This window comes from Mya arenaria, chromosome 4 (assembly GCF_026914265.1).
Source record: "Mya arenaria isolate MELC-2E11 chromosome 4, ASM2691426v1".
NCBI lineage: Eukaryota > Metazoa > Mollusca > Bivalvia > Myida > Myidae > Mya > Mya arenaria.
Window position 1 is genome coordinate 11,276,343 of NC_069125.1, and position 12,088 is coordinate 11,288,430.

The window sequence follows — 12,088 nt, forward strand, 5'->3', positions numbered from 1 at the left end:
GACATATTGTAGACCTGCATGATTTGTGTTCCTCTGACTTTTGTAAGCATAAGATTGTAAAAGAAAGTGTTGGTAATGTAGACCATGTTGATGATGAAGAGGAAGAGGACAATGTTGCGGATGATGAAGAAGAGGAGGATGTCATTATCAATCAGTGTTAGTATTGGCAGACAGCGATGCATGAATACGGTGAGGAGTAAATCGAGAGTTTGCGAGCTCGTGGTGAAAGTAAAACGAAAGTAGATGAACAAATGCTGAAGGATATTTTTCTTTTTCTTAACAGAATGGCTGACAAAGCAGATAGGCTAATTGGCAATTTCACCAACAATCTTGCGGAATCCTGGATGAACATAAGATGTAAATTTGATGGAAGGTAAAATGAGAAACAGATGTTTTCGTGACCATGTTTTTGTCAGATGTTACGGCAGTGCCCTCAGACAATCTTTGGGGCCAGCATGGTCTCCCCAAGTGTATAGTAAAATATCAGGCAGGGTAGCAGACAAAGTATTCACTTCCACATACAATCAAAGAAGTACAACATATTACAATACAAAGAAATAATCAAATACAAAATAATTTAAATTAAGAAAAGGTAACTCCAATTAAATAAAGGAAATCAGAACAACAAAGCAAAATTAGACTATGGATAACATGTTTTAATTGTCTCCTCTGACATTTCAACCGAAAGATTCAAAAAAGAATGTCAGGCATTTCTTGACCAGAATGTGATGAAAGGTTATCAAAAAGTTATAGAACAATCTACTAAAGGACAATCAAATAACAATTGTTGGTATGCTGAAAGAAAGATGAGACTGACCAGTTCACATTTTGGTGAAGTGATGTGTAGGTCCATCAACAATAAAAATACAAATTTAATAAAAAGGATGCTTTACTCCAATTTCAAAGGAAATGTGTTCACTTTCAGAGACTTAAATGAAGAGGAAAATGCCAGTACATAATTACATGTACAAAGAACTACTTTTTGGACAGTTTAAAATGGAGGATACTTTACAGTGACAATGAGTGTACAATTCAGGTTGTAGTTTTTAATGCAATAAATCAACACGAAAATAACATCCCTTGGCACTTAACTACATATATATCTAAAACTTTTCATTCGTGACTTCCTGTATATTTCAATAATTACTTTGTATTTCAAAACCTCATTTTACCAATCTTTAATAATGGTAATTAATCAATTTAAAATTTAGTGTTTGCATTATCTGACATATATTCGAACACTTCATAATCATTTTTTGATTGTCGGAATAGTTCACGACGAGACATGAATTAACTTTAATTTTGGTTTAGTAGAGTGCTCATACTATTAGCTCTCAGCCAACTCCTCTATCCTTATGATGATATATGCATAGAATGTTGCTTCAATATATTTGAATGAAAATGAGATAGTTAATATAATATAATACACATGTTACTATAAAAAGTAACATTTTACTATAGAAATTCGTTCCCGCAATAATGATTATCGTCTCCGCCTGTGAGATTATCACGGCACGTCAGGGCGATTATGGCATAATTGCCTGACGAAGACGAAAACGTGCACAACGACGTCATTTTCACGAAAATAAAAATGGCCGCCGTATACTTGGTAGACAAACATTTAAACATTATCAAAAGCTTAAAGGGATTAAAACTGGAACTATCGGTGCAATAATAGTGAATTAGTTTTACCAATAATGACACATTCCGTGTTTCGGTAACGAGTACTACCTTAAACCGTACCGGATGTTTACATTCGATAAAGGTCATAAAGCAGTGAGACAAGGAAATGTTTTGTTGAAACGTTTTGTTTTACTTTATTCGCTGAGAAATGTTAATTATTCCAGCGAAATGGCTAGGATCATTCAAGCCAGGATTCTTATGATACTGCTCCTAGACTTGATCGACCCTAGCTGTGCTCACCTATTGGTTCAAGACCACAGTTATCTGCCCCCTGTTGACCAAGATCCGGATATGAATACAGAAACAAAGAGTGCTTGTGTTCAAGTATCAATATTTTATTAAAATTGAATGAAAAAGAAGCAAAAAATGTTCTTTTTGCAGAGAACTTGACTGAATTTGACACTCTATTGCAGAAATTGATAGTTTTCAATGTAAATATTGGAAAAATCATAGCTTGTGGAAGTCTGAAAATTAGTTGTTTGTAGCCTATTGACTCCCTGGCGGAAGGGTTATGTATTTGAACTCAATTTTGACAGTCGGGTCAATGGTCAACATGGTGTTTTCTTGTGATTATATTTTGTGTCTTGAATTGTTCTAGAGATGCCATGTCCTTGTTTTTCAATTGGGGTGTGTATAAAGTCAAAAGCCAGGTTAGTGTCTATATGAAACATATAGTAAAAATAACTGTGGTCTCACGCCTATTGGAATGAACATCACAATCAACCAATGTAAAACAGGAAATATTTGAAGAATGGAAAAATTGCATGCTTATTCTAAAAACACGTACGAAAAGGTTTGCTATTTTGATTTCCAATCACTCGTTATTTTTCGCAGCTAATGCCATTCAAAACCATTTTGTAATATCTTATTTTTACGACTTTCAGACTACATGCTATTAATAGTATGACATCCCTCACTATTCCACAAAATCACGTTTTTATATTCATTTGAAATCATTGGCAAATGACAAAACATATGTATTATACAGGATAATACATGGTTGACCATGGCTTCTGGTTATTAATTGCCCCAGTAAAAATAATTCCTTCCACTGGGGCAATTATCAACCAAAAGCCATGGTCATCCATGCATTATTCTATAAATAATATAAGATTTCTATCTCCTAAAACCTCATGATGATATAATATATCTTATCTCAAAGAACTTTCAACAAAAAAAATGCTTAAACTTAATTAATGATTTTTACGCCTATACTTACAACTAGCGGTTACTCGAACATCTCACAAGTAACAATTAGATGATGAATAAATCAAATAATCGAGTCCACACATTTAAGTGATATACCATCTATGTAGAATATCATATTATTTCATGCATATCAGTGAAAGAATGAAAAATAATGGTGAATGATAACTTAATAATTTCATTCTGGCTCGAGTGAAATGATAACATTTGATCATTTCACTCAGCAGACAACTCCGGACTACTTTTTCCATCTTTTATAAAATTTGCTTTCCTTGACTTGAAAAAGTACATGTATCTAACAAGTAGAATACATGTTTGTTGTCGTATGTAGTATATCGGGTATGCCGCAGTTACTTCCCTTTGCAAAGAGGCCACAGGAAGGGACTGTCGACAAACAAAAGTTACTCCAGGCGGGAAATATATTGAACAACACGATAAATGCCTGAAATAAAAAGAAAACTTGTTGAATTCAGTGCAAGATCGTATTTTATTTCACTGGTGGTCACAGAAAAATAATATTTCCACATGTGGCTACGCCACTCGTAAAAATATTTTTTCTGTGACCACTCGTGAAATAAAATACGATCTTACACTGAATTCAACAAATATCCCTATGTGTTTACCTCTTATCAAGTCAAGTCAAATAAATATTTTACTGGCAAATACATTGCCATAACACTGCATAAACAAGCATGGTGGTGAAAGTTACAATAAATCAGCATAATTTTAGTATAATATTATGAAGAAAAGTATGCAAACTATATGGGTTGATAAGATTATCTTCATAATTAAGCATATCATTAATTAAAGTGACACTCTTATTCAAAATCATTACATACACATGTATAACAAACATAATTTTTGAGTGATAAACCTTAAACTTCTTACTAAATAATGCATATATGGAATATACTAATTACTATTAACACTATTTTTACTGTGAATTTAATAGGTGAAAACGCAAAAATACTAAATGGTTGGTGAATGCTATCAGATTTAACATATGAATCAAAGCAAAATGTCAGGCAGGCTTTTTGTTACGAAATACATTGTATTACTCCAGTGGCGATATGCAGTATACATTGATGAACGGGTAGGAAGCTGTTTATTATTATTCTGTCATTTGTTGGCTTTAACATTTTATTGTATTACAAAACAACATTTATTTTAAGTTTGTCTCAGAAATAGCAGTCAGGCTGTTAACGCCATAATAAGTTAGTTAAAGTCATATTTTTTACGTTAACATTTTATAGTATTAAAAACAACATTTATTTTTTTAATTTGTCTCAAAATAGCAGTCAGGCTGTTTACCCCACAATTGTAATGACATGTGTACAGTATAGATTTGTATGCTCAAGTTCACATGTTGGTAGTCGTAGGCTTCCATTGTATTAAACATGAACAGTTCTTTAGCGGTAACTTTTTTAGAAATCTGAGGCATTTACCAGAGACGCGCAATAATTAAAGACGCGCATTAACCAGAGACGTGCATTAACAAGAGACGCGCATTAATAAGAGACGTGCATTATCTAGAGACGCATTAATCAGAGACGCGCATTATCCAGAGAGGCATTAACTAGAGACGCATTAACCAGAGACGCGCATTATCCAGAGACGTGCATTATCCAGAGACGCATTAACCAGAGACGCATTAACCAGAGACGCGCATTATCCAGAGACGCGCATTAACCAGACGCGCGCATTATCCAGAGACGCATTAACCAGAGACGCATTAACCAGAGACGCATTAACCAGAGACGCGCATTATCCAGAGACGCATTAACCAGAGACGCATTATCCAGAGACGCGCATTATCCAGAGACGCACATTATACAGAGACACGCATTATCCAGAGATGCATTATCCAGAGACGCATAAACCAGAGACGCATTATCCAGAGACGCTCATTAACCAGAGACGCATTATCCAGAGACGCATTAACCAGAGACGTGCATTATCCAGAGACGCATTAACCAGAGACGCATTATCCAGAGACGCGCTTTAGCCAGAGACGCATTAAACATAGAGGCATTATCCAGAGACGCGCATTATCCAGAGACGCGCATTATCCAGAGACACGCATTATCCAGAGACGCGCATTATCCAGAGACGCGCATTATCCAGAGACGCGCATTATCCAGAAACGCGCATTGTCCAGAAACGCAATAACCAGACACGCATTATCCAGAGAGGCGCATTATCCAGAGAGGCGCATTATCCAGAGACGCACATTATCCAGAGACGCGCATTAACCAGTGACGCGCATTATCCAGAGACGCATTAACCAGAGACGCGCATTAACCAGACACGCGTTAACCAGAGACGCGCAATAATCAGAGACGCGCATTAACCAGAGACGCGCATTAACCTGACGCGTTAACCAGAGACGCGCAATAATCAGAGACGCGCATTAAACAGAGACGCATTAACAAGGGACGCGCATTAGCAAGAGACGCGTTAACCCGAGACGCGCAATCATCAGAGACGCGCATTAAACAGAGACGCGCATTAACCAGAGACTCCAATTAACGAGAGACGCATGAACCAGAGACGCATTACCCAGAAACACGCGTTAACAAAGGAATACCATATACGTTTAAGGCGTCTCTTTTTCCATAAAAAATCAATTACTTTTGAGCTGAAAATGTAGACACAGTCAATTTTTCCCTTGAATACATGAGTTGCCGTTCTTACCATAATGATTGTCTCGTCATTAAATAAACGATGTTACTTTTGACATTAAAAATGTAGAGTTGTCTTTCGTACGTTTGTTTTCGGAACGTTTCTGGGCACGTACTAAAGTGCTGATGAGTTAGCTGACGATATAGAAATAGAGTAGAGTTGCTGACTAATTGCTGACCATATAGACAAAGAAGGGAAAAAAATAGGTTTTGAAAATAAATGTGTTTTTAAGACATATTTTGTTTAATTTAGTTTATATACTCCTTAAAGTGTACGTAAAGACGGATGTTTATGTATTTTTATTGAGAATGGCAGTTCATTGAAATTCATTGAGTATTTTTTTTTGCTGGTTTGGTGAAAAGATGAGAAGATATCGCGGGTTAAATTTCTTTTTTTGGTGATTCATTTACAATTGTTTGAACCAATTATTTTAATTGTAAATGTAGCTTTAAATGTTAGCCTCACAACTCGTGGAAAATATCTGCACTACATCAAAGAACGATGAAAAGAATGTTGTTTGCCAATCCCGTTTCTGGGCACGTACTAAATTGCTGACGAGTTAGCTGACGATATAGAAATAGAGTTGAGTTGCTGACTAATTGCTGACCATATAGACAAAGAAGGGAAAAAAATAGGTTTTGAAAATAAATGTGTTTTTAAGACATATTTTGTTTAATTTAGTTTATATACTCCTTAAAGTGTACGTAAAGACGGATGTTTATGTATTTTTATTGAGAATGGCAGTTCATTGAAATTCATTGAGTATTTTTTTTTGCTGGTTTGGTGAAAAGATGAGAAGATATCGCGGGTTAAATTTCTTTTTTTGGTGATTCATTTACAATTGTTTGAACCAATTATTTTAATTGTAAATGTAGCTTTAAATGTTAGCCTCACAACTCGTGGAAAATATCTGCACTACATCAAAGAACAATCAAAAGAATGTTGTTTGCCAATCCCGTTTCTGGGCACGTACTAAATTGCTGACGAGTTAGCTGACGATATAGAAATAGAGTTGAGTTGCTGACCAATTGCTGACTATATAGACAAAAAAGGAAAAAAATAAGTTTTGAAATTAAAGATTTTTTAAGACTTATTAAAAAATTGTTAAATTTATTTTATATACTCTTTAAAGTGTACGTAAAGACGAATGTTTGTGTATTTTTATTGACAATGGCAGTTCTTGAAATGAATTGAGTATTATTATTTTTTTTGCTGGTTTGGTGAAAAGATGAGAAGGTATCACGGATTAAATTACTTTTTTAGGTGTTTCATTTACAATTGTTTGAACCAATTATTTTAATTGTAAATGTAGCTTTAAATCTTAGCCTCACAACTTGTGAAAAACTATATGCACTACATCAAAGAACGATCAAAAGAATGTTGTTTGCCAATCCATCATTGATGATATTTAAATGAAATATATTTCTCTTTAATCTGTTTTATTTTCGAAGTTGTTTCGTGGAAAACAAGGCAAACTGTTGCTAATTAAATGTTCATATGATGTAAAAAATAAAGCATGAATCATTAATGGCGAAATAAGTGTAATCTTTTCATTTTTGTGTATTATTTGTTCATTAACTTGTATAGTCCATTAAGCCTCAAAGGCATGTTGTCACATTTCGCACAAAGCCCCTCGGGATGTTGAATGGTCATTACATTTCATGGTCCAGTGCATATATATGACCAATCACTGCCTCATTCAGAATTTAATGACCAATTTTTTAGCTGACCAATGTACGCTTTAGGGAAACTCGATACTGCCGTATTGATAAGTTACTGACCAATTCCTCAGCTGTCCAATGTAACATATATGAAAACTTGACTCTGATGCATTGTAAAGTTAGTGTCAATTTACATAGTGATTTAACTAAGATGTTTTTGAAACTTATTTTCAATACAAGTAACTAAATGTCCCGAGAATTGTTACTGAATATAAAAATGAGAACCAAAATAAAAAAGTATTGTTACAGTTGTGCAAGAACTGTAACTTTGGTTTGCCTTATTTATGTCTTTTCCCGAGTAAGCAAGAGACATATTGATTTAGTGCTGTCTGTCTGTCACAAAACTTTGTCCCCTGTAAAACTTATAGTTGTACTGAAACCTGGAAGAAGTGTTTAATACAAACTGTAGTTGTGCATAGACTAATGTTTTACCAAAATAGGTCTCTTTTAATTCCTTCATAGCCTTGACTCGACATCGACCATTATCAACTTCAAAATATTTACATGGTAGATCTGTTTGTGGGTCCGCTGTGATACTTTGTATCACAGTTTTTCTTGTACTTTACTTAAAAAGAGCAGTCACATTGGCACCTCGATCCACCAGATGTTCACGTTTGTAGTTCGATCTTGCTTCGTTAAAAGCAAAAATTGTTAGGAATAAATTCTGAGCAATACACCACAAGCATTCTTATAATCGATTGTGATGAATGACTCCAAGGTCAATTGTGCCGAAGAAGAAGGTTTATTCAAAGACATTTATCACACAATACATATTTGAAATAGGTCAACATGACCCGTGATCAAATCAATGTAATAAATTTACTTATATATACATATATGGCTTATGCACAACACTACAATGATATCATGAATTTTGATTAGCAATACACGTTACTACTATACTCATTATGTCTAAAGGACTTCAATAATGTTTTGCTATTTGGGACTAAGGTTTTTAACAGACAGATAGTCTATGTAATACAAAAATCAGGCTTGTACGTACAAATATTCATGGTTGTCATCGATACTATCCAGTTAATGTGTGTCAACTTATTCCGAACAATTTATTTATCTTTACACTCACACTTAATTTTTTTATTTCAAAAGCATGATATATGTATACTGATACTTGCTTACTATTTACACTAATACGAGTAGATGAACATACCTATCAAGTAAACTTCAATAAAATGTTTTTCGAATCTTTTCGTTACCGACATACGAATTCGAAATATAACAGCTTCTGAAATCAATGATATACTTGTATGGAAACGAGCTTGTACGAACAGGTCTGTTAGTTGCTAATGCGATACAGAAAATATGAGGCCTCGTTCGGACTGCGTTCTATTTTAGAAAGCATGTTAAAGTATACACTATGAAATACCAAATGAATTCAATATCTAGGCCGGTATTTATAAAACATCTCAAGTTAATTTCTAACGAAGTCATTTTCGTGATGACTACACTATCTGTTTTTATGGCTTTAGTTTGACAAGCTCTTTACCGAGCAAATAAAAAGTAAGTGACAGGCGCTGAAGTAAACAGATAACATAATGCATATTTGATGCGACAAGTAGATATGATATTGGGTTTATCATATTCTCATTAAATGGTAAGATTTTAGAAGCCTGTCTAATATGGTCTACATTAAAATGGTCAATGTCCTTAAAGGTAAATCTGACCTTCTAAACGTATCACCCCATAATATATGGCAATTTATTTACAATAGCCGCTACCTATGTATTTTTATTGCCCGTTTTCGTCAAATGTAGGCCAATGACACGTTTCCTTTGTAATACGTTTGTACAGATGGCAATGTTCCAACTACAGGGCCAATTGTAACTAACGTAGTGAGCATGAATTTGCGCCCGATGCTCAGAAAGCCGATTTCTTAATTTTTTTTACATCAATGGTATAATTATTTTGGTAAAAAAATGTGCGCCTGATTGTACACTAGTTTAAATGCAAAAATACAAGTTTGTTTTCCGAATTGGGACTTTTTGAACATTCGTGTGCCAATCTGTAGTTAAGGAATTTTGGCTATTCATTTCGATGACTCCGCATAACGCCACAGAACAAGAGAAAAACTTATATTAATAGAATGTCTTTATTGATAAATATTGAGGCTTCTGCCTCGGGACGTTCAGCGAAACAAACAATACACATTTTACATATTTTAGTACATGCATAAAGAGGAATCAACCCCCCCAAAAAGTTGTGGATGTTCGTGCACCTATTTGTTTGGAAAGCGTACTATTTTGCGGCAAAATAATATGTTTTAAATAACATTTGTCTAACAACTTGATCTGTAAGTACTTAATGTTGATAAGATCTTGTTTTACTGATGAAAACGTGGCAATGACACGCTGACACACTGTTACGGTAAAAGACAGTATGGGGTTATTTTACTTCGAGTTGCTTGCGTAAAGCGCAGAGGGTCGAGTACGAAGTTTCTTTACGCGAGCAACGAGACGAGATACTAGCAGAAAGATCAACCAATTTACGTAGTATTTATTTAAAATCGTACCTTTAAAGTATTTAAAGGCTAATGTATGATTCGATTTTTTTTATAACTGTGTGTAATTCGGACTTTGTCAGACGGAAATTTGACAGGTATAAAATATAAATTCATGTCGCTTAAAATTAAAATATTTCGATGTGTACTTTCCTCTAAATATCCAAGTCAGCATCTAACACAGTCGGGCACATTTCCATAAACAACTGGAAGAACGTGGTGACTTTATCCCAGCCCGGAATTATCCAACCAAAATGGACGAACGGAAAGTACAAGATAAGCCCAGAAAGAATAAATCCTGCACCGTAGAGGAATTCAATTTTGGGGTTTGAAATAAACGGCGATACAACCATAAATATACAAACAAGCAACGCAATAACTGCCAAAACCATTGGAATCCGAAAATCATCCTTATTAACGGGTTTGTTCCTTCGATGGTATCTTAACTTCATAAACGAAACAATAGATAGTCCCTGTGTGAGAAATCCTATGAAACTGACGAGGTTGATCAGTTCCGAAACATCGGCGGGAATAAGCATAAGGATTGAAACACCTGTATTGAAGATAAGCGCACCGAGCGGGATCCTTGTCTTATGGTGTAGGTAGCACAATATCTCCGGTAAATGACCCGCTCTTGCGGCCGCAAACCTCACTCGCACATCCGTGAAGAAACCGCCGTTTGATGCCCCGTAGACGGAACACATGACGCTGAGAGGAATAAAGATAGCACCAGCTTGAAGCACTCGCTCGCCCCAGCTGAAGGCTACGGCATTTACAGATAGGAACTCGTCTTTTGACAATAGTGTGAAATACGAAACATTCGTTGATATATAAATAAGGGTGATGAGCGTCAGGGATATAATGATCGATTTTGGAATGTTTTTCTTTGGATTAATCATTTCTTCAGCTATTTCATTCAGATTGTTATATCCACCGTACGCCCACATGCAACTATAAACTGCCAGCGTGATTGATGTTACGTCGTTTGTTGTACCCTCAAAAGCATCTTCAAAGTTTTCTGTTTTGCCTTGGAACAAGTAAACGAACCCTCCAACAGTTATAACAACGAGAGCGGCTACCTTAAGAAACGTGAACAATCCTTGCACTGAGGCAACAATATTGACACTGATTGTATTTGTAATAGCCAGAAGTAACAGTTGGGCTGCGGCTATCATTTTACGGATGCTATCCGGCGCTTTACAGGCACCAAATATAGGTGCACAAAGGTAGTCTGCGAAGACCAGGGCCAGCACTGCACGGCTTCCTGCGTGGGTTACAGTTGTTGTTGTCCATGAGATAAGAAAGGCGGGAATGTTGCCGATGCCCGTCCTGATAATCGTATAATCGCCACCAGACTTTGGCAATATGACTCCTAGCTCGGCGTACACTAGTCCTATGATGATAGAAAGTATACCACATGCGACCCATATCAACAGACTCGCTCCTACCGATCCACTGTTCTTTAAGGCGCCAAGAGGAGAAATGAATATTCCCGATCCAATCACTGCTCCAATTATAAACACTATACCAGCAAATAGACCTAATCTTTCCTTGACTCGAATACGGCCAACCTGCACATCCACTTTAGCATGTTTTAAGTGTTTGCTTCCACGTTCATTTCTGATGTTCGATATATCAATATCATCTGCGTATTCTGCTTTTTCATCCATCTTTGTCAGAATTATAAAACGCCGTTAAACTGTTAAATATTAAACTTATGAATATTCGTTAGATGAAATATTGCATAGAAGGTGTGAAATCTTCCATCCTAAAATTGCTTTTAAATCACCGTTAATATGACGGCACATATAAATCCGATCTAGTGTGCTTCAATGGACATTCACTTCTTACTTCTCCAAATAACCATAAGGTCTAATTAAAAATGAGAGTTACTTATTTACCTTCAGACTTAAAGCGTTTGTTTAAATAGGTGTTGAAGTAAAACTGTTATGCACGGAGCGTCTTCTCACGATTTAATACTCAACGCTGTGGGCGAATATAGGTGGTATCAAAGTGTAATTTATGCGTATAAATGAATATAATCAGCATTCTTAAGAGTGGGACTATCCATCGTAGGCAATGGTTGTTCTAAATCTTTACTTTTAATGTCTAGAACGAACATTTTATATAAATTAATACGCTCGAAGTCCCATTCTGTATTGTAATGTTTGGTTTGTATGTTTCTTTTCGTCTTTTAACTGTTACAATTCTAGGTAGCACATGTATGAAAAGAAGTTAAGTGTACATAGTTTTCTATTTATTTCAATGCAATAAAGATGGA

At 35.4% G+C, this 12,088-nt stretch overlaps 1 protein-coding gene across 1 annotated transcript; it reads right to left on the reverse strand.

Annotated features, from left to right (window-relative positions):
• Window positions 1–9,358: 9,358 nt before the first annotated feature.
• LOC128232047 (b(0,+)-type amino acid transporter 1-like) lies at window positions 9,359–11,716 on the reverse strand. The gene has a single exon (XM_052945387.1). The coding sequence runs from the start codon at window positions 11,475–11,477 to the stop codon at window positions 9,963–9,965; it is 1,515 nt and encodes a 504-aa protein (XP_052801347.1). The 5' UTR covers window positions 11,478–11,716; the 3' UTR covers window positions 9,359–9,962.
• Between the last annotated feature and the right edge of the window lie 372 nt (window positions 11,717–12,088).

Coding starts and splice junctions, on each gene's coding strand:
- LOC128232047 (XM_052945387.1), bottom strand. CDS start 11,477: ATGGATGAAAAAGCAGAATACGCAGATGATATTGATATATCGAACATC.